At 66.5% G+C, this 22,856-nt stretch overlaps 1 protein-coding gene and 1 long non-coding RNA gene across 10 annotated transcripts; one reads left to right on the top strand and one right to left on the bottom strand.

Annotated features, from left to right (window-relative positions):
* Positions 1–1,168: 1,168 nt before the first annotated feature.
* Positions 1,169–3,728, bottom strand: LOC106781512 (uncharacterized). Its single transcript, XR_011424230.1, has 2 exons — positions 3,471–3,728; positions 1,169–1,514 (listed from the first exon to the last, which is right to left on the bottom strand). It is a non-coding gene; the product is annotated as an uncharacterized lncRNA (long non-coding RNA).
* Positions 3,729–4,408: 680 nt separating this feature from the next.
* On the top strand, positions 4,409–22,406 carry PDGFA (platelet derived growth factor subunit A). Of its 9 annotated transcripts, none has more exons than XM_023655054.2 (8): positions 4,998–5,275; positions 6,626–6,755; positions 8,155–8,251; positions 12,907–13,011; positions 14,636–14,823; positions 19,680–19,794; positions 19,987–20,055; positions 21,686–22,406. In XM_023655054.2, exons 2-7 carry the CDS (start codon positions 6,693–6,695, stop codon positions 20,040–20,042), a joined length of 624 nt encoding a protein of 207 aa, XP_023510822.1. In that variant the 5' UTR covers positions 4,998–5,275; positions 6,626–6,692; the 3' UTR covers positions 20,043–20,055; positions 21,686–22,406. The 9 variants fall into 9 exon arrangements, with proteins under 9 accessions (XP_070086746.1, XP_023510827.1, XP_023510822.1 ...); XM_023655056.2 differs by lacking the exon at positions 4,998–5,275 and adding an exon at positions 5,583–5,724; XM_023655055.2 differs by lacking the exon at positions 4,998–5,275 and adding an exon at positions 6,093–6,230.
* Positions 22,407–22,856: the final 450 nt, after the last annotated feature.

The following is a 22,856-nucleotide window of genomic DNA, read 5'->3' as shown; positions in this document are numbered from 1 at the left end:
GCCTTTTCCATCGGGAGGGCCCATGTCTGATCCCGTCTTCCCTCCGGGAGGCGTGGAAGGCCAGCAGACGTGTCCCCAGCCAGCCCCACCCTCTGACCTCTGCCCGGGGGGTGAGTCCCGTCAGAAGCCGACTGCTAAGGGGGGCTGCAGGCACCCCCGCCCCCACGTAACGGACCCAGAGGGACAGGGCCTGCGGGCGGTACCCCGGAAGGAGGGGCGGGATTGGCTCTGGGTTCAAACAGGTGGCCAGCCGGACGACTCAGGCCAGCATCTGCCCCATCCTTGGAATCACGTCCAGGACACAGGGACTCCCCCATGAACCCCGAAGACCCTGGGGGGCCAGGGAGGGAAGGGGGACCTGCTGCTTGGCCTGGGAGGCTGGAAGGCTGGGGGCGCTCGTCAAACTTCCTGTTTATGCTCCTACATTTTGTTCCCCCAAAGCCCTTCCTTCAATGGCCCCGTCCCCCAAGAATAAAAACCGAATTTCTTACTTGGGTCTGGAGGCCTTCCTGCTCTGCCCCACTGCCCTCCCCTCCCAGCTCATATCCTCCTACCCAACCCCTACTCCTGTTCCTTGAACAAGCCAAGCCAGTTCCTGCCTCAGGGCCTTTGCACCTGCTGTTGTTGTTTTTGCCTAGAATGCTTGACCTGGACCTTCTCGTGACCGGCTCCTCAGATAGGTCTTCCTGCCCATCCCCAAAATACCCTGCCTGACATGGTGTATTTATCACTTCTTTATGGCTTCCCCCAAAGAGATCGTGGGCTCAAGAGGGCTGCACCCCCAATGCTTTGCATGGTGCCCGGCACATAAATACTTGCCGAGTGAATATTTCTTAAAAGCAGCCCCCTGAGCTGGCTGTTACCCAGAGGAGGAAGCTGAGACTGCAAGACGCCAAAGTTTGCTCAAGGTCACACAGCTCATGAGCTAGGAGGGGGGGTCAGGGTGAAACTGACCCCCGGCTCTGCTGGTCACCAGGATCTCTGGGGGTTCAGGGCTCTGCTGTCTTCTGGGCAGGAGGCAGCCCCCTCACCCAGTTGGCTCCACGGTGTAGACACGAACTCCGGGTGTCTTGACTAGCATTTTCTAGGAGAAACATCACTGGAGCCATGCAAGGCATTTTAAATTTTCTAGTAGCCACGTTAACAAAGGAAAGACAAACAGATGAGATGAATTGCAATCATACAGTTTATTTAACTCCATTCTAAAAAATGCTATCTTTTCAACACATAATTAATAAAAAAGTTACCAATGAGAAATTTGACACCCTTTGTTCCCTACGGGGTCCTCGAAGGCTGTGAGCTTGCACGCACAGCACAGCACGACGATTCAGACCAGCCACATTCCACGTGCCCAGCGGCCACTCGGGGCCGGTGGCTCCCGTTTGCACAGCCCAGCAACAGCCTTCATTTCCTGAAGCCACCACCAAGCGTCCCTTAACGTCGGCCTTCACCCACAAAACAGTCACAAAGGATCGCGGGCTCGACGCGATTGGAACTGCATTTCTGTTTGTGTACTTAAAAAAGGAAATACAAATATTTAATGGGGAGTTAAGACAACACTGAGAACACCTTCTCGGCCTGCTCTGCTCGCGGGCTTATCTTCCTTTCTGGGGAGCCTGAACTGGAAAGGCCTGATTCCCAGCCGAGCCTCCAGCCTCCGGGGCCTGAGGCGGGCCAGGGGCATGGCTTAATTAACACCTGTACGGGCACTTTTGATCTTCAAGGAGCCGTGCCCACTCGGCTGAGCTGCTCCGGGATTAAGGGCCCTGAACCCAGAAAGCCTTGCCCAGAGATAAAGGGGACGGTGGTGTTACGTCATTACAAATTGTTCTGGTTCCACCCCGGCATGGGGCAGAGAGCTTGGTGTGGATGCCCAACTGGCCTCCACCTGTGTGACCTGGGAGCAGGCAGCCGCGCAGCCGGGCCCTTGGCCTGGGGCCCCCTCGGCCCTGCAGGTGTGTGTGTGCATGTATGCACAGGTGCATGGCTGCTTCTCTTCCTGGTGGATTCCTCGTGGACGGGGGAGATGGCCCTGCGTGGGGGTTATTGGCCCCCATTCTCCAGGGCAGATTGGGGACGACCCACACCAAGAAGGCCAAGGTCAAGGGGCAGAGGGCAGCCAAAACTCGGGTGTGCCCCTCCCGTCCCCCCGGCAGTGGGGATCAGGTGGGCCTGGGCTCCACATCCTTTATGGCCGGTGGCCACACATCCTTCTGCAGACCGTGGGATAAATGCGTCCTGTGTCGCGTGTATTTAATAGGCTGGCACAGAGGGGCCCGTGCCGTCGGGGAGCCGGCCTCCCGGTACTCCGCCACTCCCCAGCTCTGGGACGGGGGCCTGTGGCCTGACTTCTTGGCGTTCAAACGCTCCCTCTGTGACACGGGAGGTGGGACAGGTCTGTGCTCCCTGGGGTCTGCTGCGGGAAACGAAGCCGCTCAGGGACGGAGGGGCTCGGTGGATGTTAGTCACGACCCTGACCCCGGGAAACAACAACGACGGCAGCGATGGAGCACCGACTGGGGCCAGGCCGCAGGCAGGCGCAGAGCAGCAAGAGACAGAGCAGGAGTGGGGTGAGGTGCAGTTTAGGGTGACATGCTGGCTGCCCACCACGCACAGCGCCCGGCTTGGTGACAGGTCCTTCGTAAAGGCAGCGTCCCCCTCCAGCCCGCGACCCAGCTCTGAGGAACCGCCCAGGCCCTCCCGGCTCCTCCCTGGCAGGGTCACAGGCAGTGGGCCGGAGGGAACCAGCTGCACGGGGGCCCCTCTCTCCGCCTATTTGGAGCGCCTCACTCACCTTAATTACGGGCCTGCGGGCACGTCGGGGCGCGCCCGGGACTCCCGAGATAGCCCAGAAGCCCCGGCTCCGGCTCCGGGGGCGGCCGGACATCCCGGGCGGCCAGGTGCACCTTCACCCCCCATCAGCGCCTCCCCACCTGGAGACCCCGCAGCGCCCCCTTCCTCCGCGGGGCCCTCTGGCCCGTCTCGGGGCGCCCGCAGTCCCCCGGGGACGCGCACCCCCGCAGCCCGCGGCCGGAGTCGGGGGGGGGGGGCGGGTCTCTCCCTCCCGCACACAGCCGGGCGTCGGTGGGGGGACCGCGCCTCGATCTCCCGGCCTGGGCGGGGATGCCCGGCAGAGCCCGGAACGCCGCGCCCGCGCGCTCGGGCACGGCCGCCCACGCCTCCCGACTGGAGTGTATATTTAGCCTCATTATCAATGTTTGCAGCGAACCGTGTGAACCGCCTAATAGCGGCTGGAAGTGAAACTCGATTCCCGGGCAGGAGGAAGCACGTGACCACGCCTGGTCCGGAGGGGATCACGACGGGGGGCTGGCAGGTGCGGTCGCCCCCGCGCGCCCGGCCTCTCGGAGCCGAGCATCCGAAACCCACCTCCAGGGGCCTAAATTAGGAGGGCGGCCGGAGCGTGAAAGGGCGGGGTGCGGGGGAGGGAGGCCTCGGGCGCGAGTTCTTACCCAAATTGGTGACCCCTTGGTCAAGTCGGTCCTCCGGTCTCCATTTCCAGCTCTTGGAAACAGACTTTCTAGGGACCAGTTTCTTACGAGGATCCGGGGGAGGGTGGGGCGCGTGGGGTTAGGGGCGTCCCCGTCCCACCCAGGGCGGGCCCTGGTGCTCGCACGCGCGTCGTGCCCCGAGTGTCCCCCAAAAAGGCGGCTGTCGCGCGGCTGCAGAAGTCCTGCCACCCTCGCGGCCGCTGTTGTCGCGGTCGCTATGACGACCAGCTGCGGTTTTATTTTTAATAGCGTCCGGCGATTAGAGCGAGGCCTGCGCTGCCCCCCGCAGCTCTCCGGGCCTCCCCGTGCTCCCCGCCCTCGCTCTGGCCGGAGACTCCCGGGGACGACGCCCCAAGGCGTCCCCAGACCTCCCCTCCTGGCCCCAAACTCGAACTGGGCGCCCCTGAAGTGCCAGGCCAGGACGGGCTGCTCAGGGGTGTTGCGGAGCCCCCCCCTCCCCGGGGGGAACCAGCGACCCTCTGTGCAGAGGTTGGAGCTGGGAGGGACCCGCGCCCCCGTCCTCAATTCAACCAACCTTTCCTCCTTCATTCCCACACCCGTTATCAAACCTTGTCCTTTAACCCCAAAGACGTGTTCTGGGGTCTTCTCTGCCCGCCAGGAGTCGGAGGCTCAGTGGGCGTGACATGGTCAGCTTTGGGGATAACCATCAGACCGCGTCCAGGCCCAGTCCCCACGCTGCACTTCTGGCATCCTTCCAGAAATTGCCCAGCGGTCTCCCTCTCGGAAGCCACAGGAGGTTCCACCTGGACAGACACGACTGGCTCTCACGTGCCCTCCAGACCTTTCCAAGTTTTCCCTGGTTCTCCCTGGGACTTCCATCCTGACCGCCGGGGAGGGCGCTGGCATCAGGGTCGCAGGGTGGGGCTGTGGCCCAGGGGGAGGCAGGGCCGCCGGCGGCCGCAGGTGTGTGAAGGCTCCGGGAGGGAGGGCGCTGTGGACCCGGGCCCTCCAGACACTGCAGGAGAGGCCCCGCCCCCACCTCTCCCGGTATTTGGGGGGAAGGGGAGCGCCCCCCGAAGCGCCCTTGGGACTGGGCCTTTGAAATGCCGAAGCCCGCCGAGGCGGGGATGAAAGAGCGCCCGCGGGCTGCGCCTTTACTGCCTTTGTGTGGCCGGAGGGGGCGCGGGCCTAGCCCACGGGACGGGGGCGCTGGGGGCTGAGGGCCAGGCCGGGCAGAATTCTCGGGGCCCACCCACCCGGGCACCTCCTGGCCTCCAGGGGCCTGGGCCGTCTAGCTTCGCGGTGGCATGCCCAGCCACCCCTCTATGCCTGGTCCTCAAGGGACCCTCCGCGGCCGGGGTCCGATCCCACCTGGCCTAGGCGGGCGGGATCCGTCCACCAGGGCGCACCTGCCCTTTCGTGGCGGGGGAGCCGTCCGACCCCGCGCAGGCCTCGGCCTCCCGCGCGTCGCTCCCCCGCACCGCGCTCCGTGCCGCGCCTCGGCCGGAGGTGGCGCTCTGTGCGCCCAGCGGATCCCGGAGAGGGAGGTTCAGACCGGGGGGTTCCTCACGAGCGGCTCCCTTCCCGTCCTTCCCTCCCACCCTCGCGAGTTCCCGGCTCAGGCCGCGGCCCGGCCTTCCACGAGGGAGCGGGGACTTGGGGACGCGGGGTCCCAGGGTGGGGACGAGGCTCGCTGCAGCCCCCTCCTCCGACCTGGGCGCTCTCCCCTCTCGGAATGTGGGTGGAGGCTTCATCCAGACGCCCCAGGCACCGGATTCTGGGCGGGGGCGCGTGGCGGCCGCCAGGTGAGTGCCCCAAACGCGCCCCTAGACCCGCCCCACCTCCCACCGGAGACTCGCTCCCTTCCTTTTATGGAGAGGGGGACGCAGGAGCCTCGGAGCCGACCCGTGGAGAGAGGCCCGAGCGCCGGGCGGGGGCGGCTCGCGTTGCCCTTTTTGGCGTGGGAGCTCCGGGCGCTGCCCTCCGCCACCGCTGGGGCCCGAGAGAGGCGAGCCGGCGACGGCGGCCTCCTCCCCTCCCCGTCCGGTGCCGCAGGACTGCAGCTGGCACGGGGGGCGGGCAGGCTCGAGGGAGGGGCGCGCGGAGCCCCGGCGGCCGTGCTCGGAGCCGGGCGCCGGCGTTGATGGATCTCCCTGCCCGCGTGAGCGCGTGTGTGTGCTCACTGCGGCGGCGGCGGCGGCGGCGGCGGAGGCCGGGCCCTGCCCGGCCCCTGCGGCCCCCGCGCGCTTCCGAGGTGCGGGTCCGGGGCCCGGAATCCGGGGGAGGCGAGGGGGAGGGGGCGGGGGAGGGGCGCGGCGGCGGCGGCGCTATAACCCCCTCCCCGCGGCCGGCCGGCTCCACACGCGCGCCCTGCGGAGCCCGCACAACTCCGGCGAGCCGGGCCTGCCCGCGCCTCCTCCTCCTCCTCCTCCCCCTCCTCTCCCGGCGGCGCCGGCTCGGCCCTGCGCCCGCCCTCAGGCCCGCGCGGCCAGGCCCCGGGCGGCCGCGGGCGCTGCCCGGCTCGGGCCGGCGGAGGGCGGAGCGCGGCGCCGGAGCCGAGGGCGCGCCGCGGAGGGGCGCACGCAGGCCGCCGGGCCGCGCCGTGCTGGGCCGCGCCGTGCCCGGCCGGGCGGCGGCGGCGGCGAGAGGAGGCCGGAGGCGAGCGCGGGGCCGGCGGTGGGCGCGGGGGGCCGTCCGCAGCCCGCAGCCCGCGGGGAGAGCGCGAGCCCGCGCCCGGGGCCCGGCCGGGCGTCCAGACAGGTGATGGGTGGTGCGGCGGCGGCGGCTGCAGCCTCGCTCCGGGGTCCCTCTCGGGGCTGATGCCCGCAGATTCGCGGAATTGCCGGCCGGGTTGCTCCTAAAGCCAGCGCCGGGGAGCGAGCGCGGCGGCGGCCAGCACCGGGAACGCACCACGGAAGAGGCCCAGCCCCCGCCCTCCGCCCCTTCCGTCCCCACCCCCTACCCGGCGGCCCAGGAGGCTCCCGGCGCGGCGGGCGCGGCGAGCGCGCACTCCCTGCTCCTCCTCCTCGCTGGCGCTGCCTGCCTCTCCGCGCTCGCTGCTCGCGCCGGGCGCGCTCCGCCGGCTCCCTGCTCTCCGCGCCACCCTCCTCCGGGCCGCGCTCCCTGAGGGATGGTACTGAATTTCGCCGCCACAGGAGTCCGGCTGGAGCGCCCGCCCCGCGGCCTCGCCTCCCCGCCGAGCCGCCAGCGCCTCGGGACGCGATGAGGACCTGGGCATGCCTCCTGCTTCTCGGCTGCGGATATCTCGCCCATGCCCTCGCCGAGGTGGGTGCCACCCCCGCGCCCCGGCCCCTCTCCGCCTCCCCCGGCGCACGCTCCCTGCGGCCGCCGGCTGGCCGGGGCGCCCCGGGCTCCGGGGCTCTGCGGAGCGCGTTCTGATTTCTGTCAGGGTGGTCGGTTTTTGAATTTTCCCAACTGGGTTCTATTTTCTGCCATGCCTAAGTGTGTCTGGTGAGTTTCCAGCGTGTTGCGTCGCTTTGCCGCGGAGGGCGGCGGGGTGGACGAGTGGGGAGAAACTTCGGGGGGCGCGGGCTCGTCTCCGGGGAGGGGACCCGGGGCGCTGCGGGCGATGCAGTATCGGGGTTCGGGGAGCGCCGAAGGGGGTGTGTGAGCCGGCGGAGCCCGGGGAGGGAAGGAGAACGGCCGAGGGGCAGGTAGGGGCGGCTGCGGCGGGAGCCCACGGCAGGCGGGGTGGGCAGCGCGGGGCCGCAGCCCCCGGTTCCAGGTCGCCAAGCCCGGCGGGGCGGCCGGGCCCGCGCAGTCCCGCCCGCCCGGGGCCTGCTTACAGGTGGCTGCGCGAGGCGAGCCGGGGCCGGGCCAGGCGCCCGCGCCCTCCCACCGCCGGCGTCCCCCACCCCCCAACCTCCAATCCCGGGTCCCCGGGAGCCGTGCGGTGATGAATGACTTTCTGCAGCCCAGTCCTGGGAACCTGGTGCTCGAGACCACCTCCCCCCCCCCACCCCGGCGACCCCCGACTCCCTTTAAAAAGCAGGGCTGAGCGGGGGGAGCGTGCGGTGGGGGTGGTCTGGGCAGGGCCGGGGAGCGGCGCGAGGTGGATGTTTAACTCTCGCGTCCCCGGCAGCTTCGGCTGCATTTGGGGCGTCTCGGTCGGCGCTAGGGCCGCGGCTGGGCCAGTGCCCGGGGTGGGGCGAGTGTGAGTGTGGGTGTGAGCGAGTGTGTGCGCGCGCGTGTGTGAGCCGGAGAGACCCTCTCCCCCATAGGCTCGGCCGGGGATTCCGGGGTGTGAAATTTAAGCCCCCGGGGGCTGGATTAAAGTGTTGGGGCCGCTGTGACTTTGGTCGCCGACCCGTGACGCATTTCAACTTGATCTTTCTCCATGTCGCTTTCACCATTAAATCAGGAACTCGGGGCCCCCGCCGCCCCCAGACCTCCTGTAACCGACACCCCGCGGGGGGAGGGGGGCACGGGGCTCTTGTGTGGAATTGTAGGAGCGGGAAGGACTTTCGTTTTGCAAAGGGCAGACAGGGATGGGGACTAGGGTTTGGGGGGGGTCTCACCCAGCCCCACCCCCGGGCCTCCGGCTCCAGGGCCTGGGCAGGGGGGCGGGCGTCTTGCGCGCGCGGGGCCCGCGTGGGTCTGGCCGGGCCTGGTCGGGGGGCCAGGCGCTCTCGGGGGGTCGCTGACCGTGTGGTTCTCCTTGCAGGAAGCCGAGATCCCCCGCGAGCTGATTGAGAGGCTGGCGCGCAGTCAGATCCACAGCATCCGGGACCTCCAGCGACTCCTGGAGATAGACTCCGTAGGTAAATCGCGTCCCTTTCCTCGGCGCGCGGGGAGGGCGCGGGCGGGCGGGTGGAGAGGGCGCCCCGGCCGCCTCCCGCGCTCGGGCCGGGCCGGGCGCCGCGCAGGAGCGCACCGAAAGGTCAGAATCCAACCTCGGGCCGTAAAAGCCCAGGCGCATGAGTCAGGAGTTTCTCTTCCAGTCGCCACTTTCTCCCCCGGTGGCGGCGGCCGAGGGCTGTTCGCTCGCTCGGTCGCTCGCCCGGGGATTGTTTTTGCATTTAAGGAAAATGCCTGGTGTGTCACAGAAAGTTCAGCCGCATAGAGGGCGCCGGCGGCCCGGCCAGGTGTGCGGCCCGCGCCTGCCCTCGGCCGGAGGAGCGCGCCAGCCGGCCCAGGCCCGGGCGCAGAGCCCTGGGCGCGCGCGGCGGGGGGAGGCGTGGGAGGAGCCGGTGCCCCCGGGTCGGGCCCCCCTGTGGCCGCCGCGCACTCGCCAGGCTCCTGCCGAGGGGCCGGGCCTTTGTGGTCGCGGGAGGTCCGTGCCTTCCCTTTTCACGAGGCAATAAAAAGGCGCGCCTTGGACGCATCTGCTGTTGGGGCTCATCCTTAGGCCCTGGAGTGGAGCCACTCACTTGACAAAACAGTTTATTTGTCAAGCGGAGTTCGGAAGCTCTTGAGCGTCGCTGTGGACTTGGACCGGCCCCGGTGGGCAGAGGTGGTGGGGACAGCCGGTTGGCTGCGGTGCACGGTGGGCCCTAGGGAGCCCCCTCAGAGGGCAAGGATTCTGGCCCGCATCGCATGGGTGGGAACTCCGGTGTGAGATTCAACTAGGAAAATACTCACATGGAAAACTTACTGTGGATGGTGAAGAGAGGCCCCGAGTGAACTTGTCCAACCGAGCGAGTAAAGGCACGGGTCGGGTGGAAGGTTTGTAAGCGAAATGAAGATTTTCCTCTCCCTCGAACGGCCCTGAAGAAGGGAAGGGGGGCGGAGGGGGAATTCAGTAAAGTCACATGTCGAGTCATTTGGAAATTTGTACCTAATTACGGTGGTGCAGAGCGAGGCCTGGCTGTTTTCGTTTTGTGCCAAAACCATTTTCTAGCCAGGCCGCCGGTTTCTGTAGTTTCTTGACCCAGGAAATCCTCGGGCTGATCTTTATCGGGAAGGGGGTAGAATTTCACTTGGAGATCAGAGTTGGGCCAGGGGGGGATTTCAATCTGGCTGCTTGCTGTGTTGCCCCGAGGAGAATGTGAGGCAAACGCCTGTTTGCATTCTGATGGTCCCGGATGGATTTGGGAAGTGGGGAGACTGTCTCCCCCAAAAGGTTCCAGGGCTTTTTTTTTTTTTTTGCTTTACCCCAGCGAGTCCTGTGAAGGGTCAGGCCTCTCTGTGGGATGGCTGTGGGATGCACCACCACCGGGAAATGGGCCATTCACTTTTCTGCTGGGCCCATTCTTATTCTGGTCCCTGCAGCCCCGCCTCCCCCACCCCCCACCCATTAACGCCTTCAGCGGGCAGCTCATTCCTGACCTGGGGGCTTCTGGGCCTGAGCGTCTTTGGGGTGGTCCAAACTGAAGAAGCGGGGATGCCCCAGCCAATTCTCAGGTTCCCCCGTTACTGGGGGTGCTCATCTTCCTCCTGCTCCAGTGAGTGGCTTGTGGGTCCCCTGCCTGCTGTCCACCTGCCAGGTGTTGTGGGGTCTATAAGGTGATTCTCAGGGTGCGACTCCCAGTGCCTGGGAAACTTGGAGTGAGAGCAGACGAGGGGCCTTGGTCGCTGGCCCTGCCCCCGGGGCTACCCTTTGCAACACAGACCCCGAGATGGGTTGGGTGTCCTTCCTCCTGGTCCAGCGCTCCCGTCACAGGCGTGGAAGCTGAGATCCAGGAGCCCACCGTCTCTGGCCTGAGCACCGGAGTGGTCCGGTTGCTTCTAGAACTTGTTCTGGGGGGCTCTGCCTCGACTCCTGTTCCCAGTGAGGGGAAGACGTGAAGCTGGTCGGGCTGCTGGGGAGGCTGTAAACACCTGGGCCGTCAGCTCCCCCTCTAGGCCTTGGGTTGCCCGCTAGGTCCATCCAGAGGCCGGTCTGGGATCAGTGCGTCTGGGGGCTGACTCCTTCCTCGGTTTCCTCTATCCTTCTTTGTAAAAACTCCGGGGTGGCCCTTCCAAGGGGCCGTTCTGGGTGTCAGGTTAATGCCCAGGAATCCCAAAAGAGGCTTTTGAGCAGACTGGCTCCTCCCCCGAGTGGGTGGAGCTGTGCGTTTGGCTGTGGGATCCTGGGTCCTCCCAGGGGGCCGGCTGCACCCCCACATTACAGATGTGGAAACTGAGCTTGAGGCTCCAGGCTGTCTGGCTGGACGCCCTGAGGTGGAGGAGTCCTAGACCAGCTCCGGAAACTTCTCGGAGCCCGCCACATTCCGGGAGTGTGTACTGAGTGACGGGTAGTTGATTTTTTCATGGATGGCTTTGGCGTCCAGAGGCCGCCATGTGGTCCTTGAATGCTGTGGAATTTGGGGCCTGTTCGTCAGGTGCGATGACAACACACCGCTTGGTGGAGCGGCCTCGGGAGCTCTGTTCTCGGCTGGACTGGCCAGGCGCCCATCTGCGGTCACTCAGTAACTGATCCGTAAATGTCCCCTCGGGCCCTGACGAGGCGCCAAGGCCAAGAGTGGGGGACTTTCCACATCTGAGTTGTGTTCACACATCCGTGCACGAAGGACAAGAGGGAAACCACTCGATTGACTGTCCCCAGAGAAGTTCCGGGGCCTCGCGCCCGTGGGGTTCCCTTTGAACCAGCATCCGTCCATCGCCTGCTTCCCCCATGAGTGTGGGGGTCGCGCCTGGTTCGCTGACCACCCATCTTGGTCGAGCGGCGAGGGATGGTCTTGTCTGACCAGGAGCCGTTTTCTGTCCATCTTGTGTCTCAAAAGCAAGTCGCCGTTTCAGGTTCCAGCTCGGCTGATAAACCGGAGGGCTGTCGTTGCCTCTATTTACCAGGCCGGGCGGGAGGGCCGTCAGCCTGGCCACAGGCTCCCGGTTCTGTCTGTCCTTGCTTGTCTGCCTGTCTCTCGGGCCCAGCGTCCTCAGCCCCCTGTACACACGTTAGGATTGTCACGAGTGAAGCGGTGAACGCCTGGCCGTGGGAAGGCGTCGGAAAATGGTAGCCAACGTCGTCGCTGTCGTTAACTTTCCTCTTGCGAGCGGAGGACCAGCTGCTCCTTGGTTTGGCGATGGCACCGTGGCCACCACCAGGACGTGACTCATGAGAGTCACTTTTTCGTGGAAAAAAAAAACCGCCTCTTGTAACAGTTAGCTGATGGGAAATTCTTACGGCATGAGTAGTCCAGTTCTGGTCTGATTTTGGGTCTTCAAAAAAGGCGTGCAACATCGAGTCGTTTTGGGCAAAAAGTTGCGTTCTGCTCAGGCTTCAGGATTCTGGGAGCGCGTCTCTCGCCGTTGGCGCCTGACGCACGGATTTCCGTTTCCGTTTTAAAACGTGCAGCTTTTCAGTCTTGGTGGTTGGTGGACCGTCGACGAGGCCCAGGTGGCTGGGCACCGAGGAGGGGCCTCTGGTCTGGGCTGGTGGCCAGGACACCAGTCGAGCTTCTTGGGGAAAAGATGGCAAGACAGGACGTGGTGCAGCTGCTTTAGCTCCTGGCCGTGGGGCCCGCCTTCCTGGACCCGTTGGCCTTGGTTATCTGTGGGGAGGCAGAGGTGGAGGCCAGAAGTGGGAAGAGACCCCCAGCTGGTCTGGGGGTCAAGGCTGGGGGGCCAGGTGTGACCCACTTCATCCTTCCAGCCAGTTGGGCCAGACGCAGCCTCTTTTCCTTCCAGGAGCCTGGGAGACCCGGGCCTCTCCCAGCCTGTCTGGGGAGGTGTATGCACCGGGGAGTCTAACCGGCTGGGGGATTGGGGTCCAGTTCTGATCTTGGCTGAGGGCCCCCCCTCCATGCTCATGGCTCTCGGGCACTGTTCATCCTGCCAGCTTATCCCCGTGTTTGCCAGGCTCGGGCCGCCCCCTGTCCGTCCTGCGGCTGCCCCTTGCTGGACACTGGGCAGGAGGCAATGTGTCTTTCTTGTGTTTCCTGGGGTGTCTCCCCCTCTCGCCCTCGGAGTGGACTGACTTCAGGAACGAGTGGGGTCTGGCTGTCCCTCAAAGGTTGGGCTGCCCCATCAAGGGTGTGGCTTTAGCGAGAGGGAGGGAGGGAGGCGGACACAGGTGCGCTGGGAAAGCTGCCCTGCGGGCTCTGCTCCTCTTTCCGTCAGCCCGCTGTCCAGCCTGCTCTCCGAGGTGGCACCCTGCCCGGGAGGTGGGCCTGGCGCAGAGCAGCAGGCCTGTCGGTTCTGGGTCTTGTGGACGCAGAGAGTGGTCTCAGGGCTTCTTCCTTGGAGAGGAAGGGGAGGCCCCCCCAAGTCTGCGGCTTTGCCGTGAGCTGCAGCGAGGGCGCCACGGCCTGGAGACCTCCGTGTGGGCTTGTGGGGGTCGGCGGCATCTTTTCGGGCATCTTCCATCCTCTTCACTTCAGGGACCTCTCCTCACCCTGTTGCGGGCGTGGAAGGTCTCCTGGGGGTCCCCCGTCATCATCTTGGGGAAGGAGGTGGGGCAGACAGGTGGGGTGTGCTGGCTGCCATGTGGGTGGGCGCTGGCCGGCTGGTGCCCAACTCCTCTTCCTCCCCATAGGGCCCGAGGATGCCCTGGACACCAGCCTGAGAGCCCACGGGGGCCACGCCACCAAGCATGCGGCCGAGAAGCGGCCTGTGCCCATCCGGAGGAAAAGGAGCATCGGTGAGTTCTGGGGCCTGGGCGGGCTCCCCGCTGTGGCCTCAGTGAGCGTCCGTCCCCAGCACCCTCAGCTCTGGCCGCCTGCCGTCCCCGGGGGCCTCCCCCCACCCCCTTCTGCCCCCGCCCGCCCGCTCCTCGCTGCAGGCCTGGCCGGGGCCAAGAGTTTCCAGGAGCGGAGAGCCATCGTAAATTCCTCAAGTGCCCGGTCTTGTTGGGGCCTGCTCTCCAGGAGGCCTCGCGGGGAGTGTGGCCGTGTTCAGTCCCCAGTTCCTAACGCGGAGCGCTGGGGCTCCTGAGCCGCGCCTGGTGGGCTGCCTGCGGCCCTGCCCGCTCCTGGGGCTCCCCCAGGGCCCGGGGTTGGGGTGTCTTGGTTCTTGTTCGCTCTCGAGCATCGTGGGACCCCCGTGAGGAAGGACGAGCCGGTGGGGTCTCTGGGCCTCAGGCTCTTCTCTTAGGGGGTCTCTGCGTTTGCTTTCTGGCCCTGGGGAGACAGTTGGGGGGTGTGGCCCACCCAGTCCCCTGTCATCGGGGGTCCTGAAGCTGCTGAGTGTGTGTGACCTTGGGCGCGTGGCTCCTCCACTGAGCTTGGGTCTCCTCCAAGAAGCTGGCTTAGAGCTCCTACCTTTAGCCTGACGTGCGGGCACACGGTTCCCAGTTAGGGCGAGCGGGCCCCCCAGGTGAGGTTTGCTCTCAGGACCACGCCTTTCACGTTCTCAGACCCCGTTCTCTAAGGGCTGGTCTCCTGGCTCCGCCCTCTGTCCTCATGGCCAGGTTCCCTGGGCCCCTCCCACCTGGCGGCCTTGGGCTGGGCCGTGAGCGAAGCCTGCCACCCCCATGGGGCGACCAGACGCCTGGCACCCAGCCTGCGTTGTTTGCGAGATGTTCTCGGGGGACCAGCGTGTCTCCTTGCCCAGGTGGTCCCGGGTCCCGAGGAGTTGCGTGCCCCAGGGCCCCCGGGACGTCATCTCAAGCCCACAGGAGGGGACACACAGGCTGACCAGGCACAGGGGCGAGGGCAGGCCGGTCTGGTCTTTTGATCTCATCTCAGGCTCTTCCCCTCGTCGGCGCAGGGAAGGCCCACCCGTGCTGGCCGCGGGGTCGTGCAAGGGGCTGGGGCATGCGTGTCGGGGCCGTGCTGGGCCCCCCGCACCCTTGGAGGCTCCTCCTGGCTCTGGGCTCCGGCCCCGTGGTGTTGCTGGGGCAGCGGCTCTGGCGAGTGGCTCTCCGCCTGCTGGCCGGGCATCCCAGGCTCGTGTCTGGGCGGCAGGGCCTCCCGTTGGCCGGTCCCCATGGCTGGACAGCGCCAGGCGGCCATTGCAGACGCCCAGCTGGGCCTGAGGCCGGCGTGGGGAGGAAGGTCGTGCACCAGACTGTGTCCCAATGTCTGTGTGTCGTGTCTGTGTCCTGTCCTGGGTCCCTGGGCCTTGATGGAGGAGACTTTGGGGGTCCCTGGCCCACCCGCCCTCAGCCGCACCCACAGCCACTCGGGCCCCTGCCCTCCCCCGACTCGGCTCCCAGCGTCCTGTGGAGGAAGCTGCAGCCCCGGGGGCGTCACGGAGGGGGCGCGGGTGCCAGCGGGAGGCGGGGAGCGGGCTCCGCATTTGTTGACCGCAGCTCTCGTCTGCAGAGGAGGCCATCCCCGCTGTCTGTAAGACCCGCACGGTCATTTACGAGATACCTCGGAGCCAGGTGGACCCCACGTCCGCCAACTTCCTGATCTGGCCGCCGTGCGTGGAGGTCAAGCGCTGCACGGGCTGCTGCAACACCAGCAGCATCAAGTGCCAGCCGACCCGCGTGCACCACCGCAGCGTCAAGGTGAGCCCTGGGACAGCCGGGGAGGAGGCGGGGCCGGGGCTCGGAGCTGGGGCGTGGGTCCCCTCTGCCGGCCGACACTCACTTTCTCTTGCGTGAATCGGGGAGGGCGCCCCCGTCCTTTGGGATGTGCCTGTTGGTGGAGCCGTTCTCCGGAAGGTTCTGTGAGGCCGTGCGCTGTCCCCTCAGTTCGTGGAGCCGTGCTCACTCTGCCCTGAGACCCGAGTGGGGTCCGGAAGCTTCTCCCAGGGCTGGGGGCCGCTCCCGTCCCGCCTTGTCTGTGACATGGGTCTGCAGGGCGGTGACCCCGCTCTGGGGCTGTGGAACCCCGAGGGCCCCGGGGCAGCTGGCCATCCTGTTTCGGGGCATCTTCTGGCCTCTGGGGGCTCTGCCCTCTGGGTGGGCTCTGGTCCCGCTGGACCCTGGGGGGGCATGGATTTGGGCCACAGGGCCCCCTTCTCGGCTGGGCCTCTGATGGCCGGCGGGTCCGATTCTCCTGGAACGAGGCTGTCGGTTCTGGGGGCGCATTCGAGTTTGTTCCTTGACCATCGGCATCGTCCCGCATCCCTGTGCCCGCCAGGCTGGAGTGGGGAGCCGGAGGGAAGCCGTCCCGCTGTGGGGCTGTGGGGCCGGCCGGGCCACTTGTGGTCACACGGGAAGCACTTGAGACCGGACAGCTGCCCTGGACTCACCCGCAGGGCCTTGGTCCCAGGCCGCACTCCGCGTGCTGAGCGAGCGCATTCCGCCGGCTTCCTGCCCGGCCCCAGGTGGCCCCTGGGGCGCTGGCTCCCGGCTGAGGCTTCTCGGCCCCCTGCCCAGACACCATGTGTTCCTGCTGTTGCTCTGGTTTGTCAGAGAAGGAAACTGAGGCCCAACTGTGCATTCGGCACCCAAACGGCCCTGCCTGCCCGCCGGCTCTCCACAACTTGTGCCCCTTTGGGTCTCGGTGTCCCCCCTTGGTATGTAGTGTGTCCTGGGCCCCAAACACCCAGGACCCTGCGGTCTTTCTCTCTGGGGCGTGGGGGGGGTGGCGGGTGCTCCAGATGCGACGGGCGTGGGGTGCTGTCTGAGATGGGGTCTCCGGCTTGGGGATGCTGGAGCAGAGTGAGGCTCCATCCTGGGGACCCCCGCTGTTCCCCACCCCGCTTGCTCCCTGTGGCATGAGGCCTGGGGAGTGTCCAGTCCTGGGTGGGCAGTGACCCCCCGCCATGGTCCCCCCCGAAGCAGGTGGGCTGCATCCAGAGGCTCCAGCACGGCCAGCGGGAGGGAGGGTGGGCGGCCCCTCCTGGGAGCCGTGGTCCATCTCTGCCTTGGGCACCAGCCCAGGGCCCTTCTCGGCCCAGACGGGGCTGCGGTCAGCCCAGGGGGTGGGGGCCTGGTCCTGCAGCTGGAGCCCAGGCAGCTGGTTGCTCACTGGGTGCCCGCCTGGGACCCCGGCCCTGCCTCCTGCGGAGGGTTGGCAGGAAAACATCCGGCCCCAGGCTGTGGGGTTCTGGTTGAGAGGGGACAAGAGGTGACGGGAACAGGAGGCCCATTGTGGAGGCCGCCCGGCCCCCCACGCCTGGCCTGAGGAATCCCAGACCCCGGGCCTGTGGGGTGGGTGCCGGGGGTCAGCGGCCCCGGGTGGGGGGCTGTCCTCTGTCCTCTGGGACTTGCCCTCAGGCGGCAGCTGGACTGGGAGCCTCTGGGGGGCGGCCTGGCAGCCCCACGGTCCCCACCGTCCTGGGGCCGCATCAGAGCTGGTCAGTAAACGAACAAGTTGGTCGGTCCCCCAGGTGCCCAGAGACCGGGAACCAGCTCTGCGGCCACGTCCAGGGGGTCGGCAGAGGCTCTGCTTTGCTTGACCGCAGGCTTCGGATGGGGGTGTGGGTGTGTCCCCCCGGGGCCAGGCCGGGCTTTGCAGCCTGATTGAGCAGGAGAGCCCGTCAGCTGCCGGGGGTCCTGCTCAGGGCTCAGGGCCCAGGGCGAGGGCAGTGGCTCTGGTGGTCTGTGTCTCGACGTGGGGCCGGGGCCACCCCATGTCTGCCTGAGGAAGCCCCCGTGGGTCAGGGAGGCCCACGCCTCGGGCCTTGGAAGCTGGACACGGCCCCAGGGGCATGGCCCTTTGGCATCAGGTCCCGGAGCCTGGGGTCACCATTCTCCGTGCCACATTGACCTCTAGCTGGGTGAGGGGAAGGGCTGAGGTCGTCCCCTTCACCAGGCGTCCGCTTCATTCTATGCGGCTGTGGGGGGCTGGGGAGGGGACATGGGGTATGGACTCGGGGGCCCCCACGTCCCGGACTCAGGAGCCACCCCCTCCTGGTCGAGGGACGAGCCCAGGGTTTCTGCTATTTCCGAGTCCAGGCCTCCTTCCAGCAAAGAGGCGGCCTTGTCTGTGCTGCCTCAGTTTCCCCATCTGTCAAGTTGAGGTGATGCCTGCCTGGACTCTGGGAGGGGTGGGTTCCCCTGCAGCACAGGCCTGTGTCCAGCCAGGACTGGTGGGCAGCAGGGCCTCAGTTCCCAGCTCCTCATCCAGAGGACGTGACGGCCTCGCCAGGTCCTTTCTTGGGTGGATCTGGGGGGCCGAGGCGCCCGGCCGGGTCCCTCGGGGGGAGCGTCTCGTCCTGTGGGCCCGGCTGGCACTGAGCACACGTTTCAGGGTCTGACGTTCGCGGCGCGTCCCTGTGGGAGGAATGCGGCCGTTTCCTGCCAGACGTGCGGGGCGGAGCGTCGGAATCCTCGCATTCCCGCGGCAGGTGTGCTCACCGCCCGCGGTTTGTTTTTCTTTGATAAAAACGGGCCGTCTGCAGAGAAGTGGGTCCCAGACCCGAGCGGCCGGTGCTCCTCGCACTTTGCAATGGGGGCCGCGGGCGGGGGACGGCGTTTCTGATTTGTCCGCCACCCCGCCGGCCGTCTGTCTGGGCAAACAGCCTGCTCCCCTCTGCCCGGGAATCGGGGGGCTCGGCTGAGCCCAGGTCCCCGTGTCTGTCCCCCGAGGAAGCTGGGTGAGGCTTGTCCACCTCCCGAGGGCCGGGCGCCATCTGCTCTCTGGGACGCCTGCTGAGGTGCGGCCCACCCTGTGACCTCGAGGGAGGGAGGGTCCGTCCACGACCCCCAGTGGCCCTTGGGGCCTGCTCACTGGCCTCTCTCGACTTGGGAGCTGGGGGTTCAGAAGGGAAGTGCTGACTCCAGGCCTGCCTCCCTCCCTCCCGAGGCCACCTGGGCCCCCCTTCCAGAAGCTTCCATAGACGTGGCCTCGTGGATTCCTCTCGGCGACCCCTGGGTGGGTGTGATCTGGCTCCCATTTTGTAGACAGGACAGGGCGTCTGTCTATCCACATGGTCTGGAGACGCCTCCCCCCGACCGGGGCTCATGGTCCCGTGGCAGGTGGACAGGTGAGTGCAACCCTGGATCCCCCCAGGGAACAGACCCCCACCTGCGGCCGCTCCTGCCTGGGGCCTCTCTTTCTCTCCCGATTCTTGACCAGGAAACCTGCCAGGCCCGCCCCGCTGCGTTCACACCCGGGCCGCACGCCTCTCCCACGGCCGCTGCTCGCCTAGCACCCTTTGCACTACGGGTTAACCATTAATGTGGCTGAGCAGCCGTGGCCAGGTCGGGACAAGCCTCAGGGCCGGCTCACCCGCGGGCTGGGCCGCCCGTTGCCAGGGTGCAGGGCTGACCCTGCTGCCCGGGGCTCCTCCGGCTTCTGGGCTCCAGGCCCTCCCAGTTGCCTCGGTGCCGCTATGTGCTTGCAGTGTGACCTGGGCGGGCTCTGCTCCCCTTCTGCCTCAGTTTCCCTGGATGATCAGGAAGGGGCGGAGTGGATGTCCCCGGGGCGAACATTGGCATAGACGGAGTGTCAGCTGTGCGCCCGGCTCCGCGAGGCCTGGGACGAGCTCCCCACGGGGCCCAGAGCCTGGGCTGCAGGCGTTCGGGTTGGGGGCCCCCTGGGGCCACTGGAGAACTGCGTCTGTGCAAACGGATGGAGCTGGGGGATGGCGCGTGGGTCTGCGGCCTGGCACACGAGGCTCGACAGGGCTCCCTGGGTCGTGTGTTACGTGTTCACGGATGCCAGGCGTGTGCATCCGTGTGCGCATGTGGAAGGGTGGAGCTGTGCTCCTGGTACAGAACAAGCCGCCTCTGGGGCCCCGACCTGGCGTCTGTGGGGGTTTGGTTTCTCGGCTGTCTGGACGGTGCCTCGGGCCCTCGGGGCTGGGCCGTCTCCTCCCCGGGAGCAGGTGTGGACGTGGGTCCCTGTGCTGGGGTTCTGTGCCCAGAGGGGTCGGGCTGGTGAGGCCCGTGGACGGGCGGCGGTGCCTTCACGCGACTGGCAAGGACCCACCGCTCGGCTCTGGGCCCCCAGCCCCTCCTGGGACGGCCCGGGGCCCCTGCCCTCGTCTCTGAGGCGGCTTCCTCGGTTCCAGGAGGGCTGTGGCCTGGGGGTCACAAGGAGGCCGTGCGCCCGGCCCGGCTGCTTTGGGGAAGAGGTTTTTGGTGGGGCCGGCGTGGCCCGGAGCCCGTGGGGTCCTCATCTGGAGCCCATAACAGACCGGGGACCCCGTCCAGACCCAGCAGCCTCCTCATGGGCCTCGGGCAGCAGCCCGGAGTCTCGGCCGCGGCCTTGTCTCTCCTGTAGCATCATTTCACGTTGGAAACGCCCCGCGGCCCTGGCTGTCCCCCAAACGTGGCAGCATCACCGTCCCTCCCCGCCCACCTTGGGGCTCAGACCTCCTCCCACGGGCCACAGCCTTAGCGGTTTACTTTCAATGGAAAGGGACCGGGCACAGGCACTGCGTCTCCCGTGGTGGGGAGGTCGGGGGTCGGCGGTGGCCCGCGTGGCGCCCGTGGCGGCCACGGGGCTCACGGCCTGGTCTCGGCAGGTGGCCAAGGTGGAGTACGTCAGGAAGAAGCCCAAGTTGAAGGAGGTGCAGGTGCGGCTGGAGGAGCACCTGGAGTGCGCGTGCACGGCCGCCGGCCCCCGCGAGGAGGAGACGGGTAAGCGGGCGCGGCCGGGAGCCGGGCGGGGGCCGTGGGGTCTGAGGCTGCGACCGGGTCGGCGGGCTGCCCGCTGCCCGGGACCTGCCAGCGAGTCAGGGCCGGCGCTCAGCCGGGCCGATGGAGGCTCTCGCGGGAGGACGGCGGCTCGGTGCTGACCGCGCGGTGTCGCCGTCCTGCCTCTGTTAACAGGAAGGCGCAGGGAGTCAGGTAAAAAGCGGAAAAGAAAGAGGTTAAAACCCACCTAAGGCGGCCGACCAGGTAGGCGCTCCGCGGGGGCCGCAGCCCCGCGGGTGGAGGCGCGCTGACCGATCGCACGGACAATCACCCCCCCGGCCGGACCCGGCCCTGATTGGCCTTGATCGCGCTGCGGCTTTGGTGTGGGGCTGGGCTGCGGGCTCCTTGCTCCATCCCGACGCCCTTCCCGCCACAGGGAGCCTGACCCCGGCTCGCGGCTGCCCCAGCGCCCGCCCTGGCTTCGGGCTCTATCCATGATCGGGAGGCGGAGGCCTCACGGGAACGCAGTGATTGGGGTTTTCTGAGCGGAGGCGGGTGGCTCTGCCATTTTCCAGCTGGGTTCCCTGCCCATCGGACAGATGAGGAAACTGAGGCTCACAGGGGTCTAGGAACACCCTGGAAATAAGGCTTGAGCTAAGGTAGACGTTCACTGTTCACGTAAAGCCGCAGACCAGAGCAGGCACGGCTGTCTCAAGGTGCCATCAGGGGCACTCCTCCGTCTAGGACCAGTGGTGGCCATCCTCAGAGTTGCCTCATGGCCCTATGTGGCTGCTAAAGCTCCTGAAATCACATCTACACTCCACACTGGAAGAAACAGATGGGAAGAAGGGTGAAAGAACCCTCTTAGAGAAACCCCACCTGGTGGCTCTTGCTTCGAGCCCGTGGCCGTCCCTCAGCTGCCAGGGGCCTGGGAAAGGAAGTCTTTTAGAGAAGCACCATGCTTCCCAGAGGAAAACGGGATTTGGGCAGCCAGTCTCCTCCTGGAGGGGCAGTTTCAAGGCTTCCCGGCCCTTGGTGTTGGCCCGTCTAGCTCTGGCGGGCCTGGTCGTGGCTCTGGGCCCGCGGGAGCCTGTGTGTCTGAAACAAACAGCCGTGAGAATTCTTAGGGACGAGTCGGGTCCAGTGCGTGGCTGCAGAGCTGCCAGGCCAGGGGCAGGTCCACTCGAGCATCCTCTGGGGGGGAAAGGTCCACGCAGTAGGTCCCAGGAGCCACCCCGAAATGATGGTGTGGCCTGGCTTCTGCTAGCCCGAGGGTGTGGCGGGGGGCAGCTTTGTGCCCGGCTGTGCATCCAGGCCTCAGACCACTGGGCTCTGGCCCCATGGGCCAGCCAATGACAGAGACCCCAAAGGGAGAGGCAGGTGTCCTGGTTCCCCCAGGCCCTGCTGGGCTTGGGCTCCGGGCATGCTGGTGGGACGAGTTTTGGAACGAGTGGTAGACGTGGGATGGGGACGATGCTTCTGGCCCAGAGCTCAGTGTAGACCCACCCGCTCAAAGTGTCTGGAGGGCATCCATTCTCAGGGTTGCCTCATGGCCCAAGAAGGCTGCCAGAGCTCCAGAAATCACATCAAGCTCTAGGCTGGGAGAAAGAGGAAGGTGTGGAGAAAGGCAAAAGAACCTTTCTGGGCCTCAGTTTCCCCCATCTATACAATGGGAGAACGGGGTTAGTCCGGGAGCCTGGTCCCAATTCTGGGCAGGGTGTTACAGAAAAGGTAACGAGACGTGTTTGATTTTGAGAAAATTCATGGAAACTTCAAATCTGAGACCTGCCACGCTGTGTGTGCGCGCGCGCTGGGCCGGATCGGGTTGCCGTCCGCGCGGCGCCGCGTGCTCGAGCCCCGCCTCTCGCTCAGTGTGTCTCTCCGTCTCCTGCAGATGTGAGGTGAGGACGAGCCAGCAGCCCTTCCCCGGGACACGGATGTACGTGGCGTGTTACATTCCTGAACTCTGTACGGTGCTTGTGGCCGGCGTGCGGTCTTTGTTCTCCTCCGTGAAACCCGTCCCCGTGCGCACCCTGGAGAACAAAGAGACGGCCCACGCGTGTTTCCTGTGACGTCAAGGCGAGATCGTCGCCCTCGGCGACGGGACGTGGGGAAGCTCCCTCGTCCAAACAAAGAGCGAGAGAGTGAGCGAGCGAGCGAGCGCACGCGGACTGACTCCCAGAACGTCTGAACGGTCGCCGGAGTGGGGGACGCCCCGGGGACTGGACGTCTGTCCAGGGCGGCCACAGGTGCTCAAGCCGAGGACACGGGGCCCGCTTTCGGGACGACCCCGGACGGACACCGACGGGCCCGTGGGCGCCGGGAGTGTCTCGGATCCGCGTCTCCTCGCGGTGGTGTTACGTCTGCACGAAACCCTCCCCAGAGCCTTAAGTGGGTTTTTTTTTTTTACACCATAAAGTGATTATTAAGCTTTTCCTTTTTACTCTCTGCCTAGCTTTCTTTTTTTCTTTCTTTTTTTTTTTTTTTAATCCTCTCCTGGATGGCGTTTACGCCGGTGACACCAGGCTGCTGTGACGGTCAGGACGGTGGGACGGTCTCTCCCGAGTGGGACGCGAGCGAGCGAGCTGTATTAAATAAACGCGGTGTATACCCTCCTCCGAGGCGTGTCCTCGTGCTCCCGGCTCTTCCCTTCCTCCTCGACCCCCATTGCTTTTCCTTTTGGGCTTAAACCGTTTGGAGAGAACGGAGCGTGAACCAATCGCCCGCCGGCCCCGCGTCGCCTCCCGGGGGCTGGAGCCCGCGGTGCGAGCAGCTTTCCCGCCTGGCTGCCCAGCTCGCTCCCTGCGGCCGCCGGGGCTCGGCCGGAACCCACATTTGCTGTCTTGGGTAGGATGCCCCGCGCCGCGTGTGCGCCACAGCATGCCGTGTGGGTGCGCGGTGCCATCTCATAAAGGCGAAGTTTGGGTTTTATCGAATATTGTCGGTTTCATCCACTGGGGAGCCTGCAGTGTGTATTTTTGAGCCAAAAAGGAAAAAAAAACCCACCGGCAAAACCTGTACAAGTGGGAAGTGTTTAGCGGCCACGTTTTTCTAGCCGCGTGACC

The sequence above is a fragment of the Equus caballus genome, chromosome 13, assembly GCF_041296265.1.
Source record: "Equus caballus isolate H_3958 breed thoroughbred chromosome 13, TB-T2T, whole genome shotgun sequence".
In the NCBI taxonomy this organism is placed as follows: Eukaryota; Metazoa; Chordata; class Mammalia; order Perissodactyla; family Equidae; genus Equus; species Equus caballus.
The sequence above is the reverse complement of the archived record's forward strand: the minus strand, read 5'-3'. Positions and strand labels throughout refer to the sequence as shown.

Excerpts from the sequence above, each read along its gene's own strand:
- PDGFA (XM_023655054.2), top strand. The coding sequence starts at position 6,693 with ATGAGGACCTGGGCATGCCTCCTGCTTCTCGGCTGCGGATATCTCGCC. Across the intron at positions 8,252-12,906 it reads CCTGGAGATAGACTCCGTAG|GGCCCGAGGATGCCCTGGAC; the intron begins GTAAATCGCGTC and ends TCCTCCCCATAG. Across the intron at positions 13,012-14,635 it reads CCGGAGGAAAAGGAGCATCG|AGGAGGCCATCCCCGCTGTC; the intron begins GTGAGTTCTGGG and ends TCTCGTCTGCAG.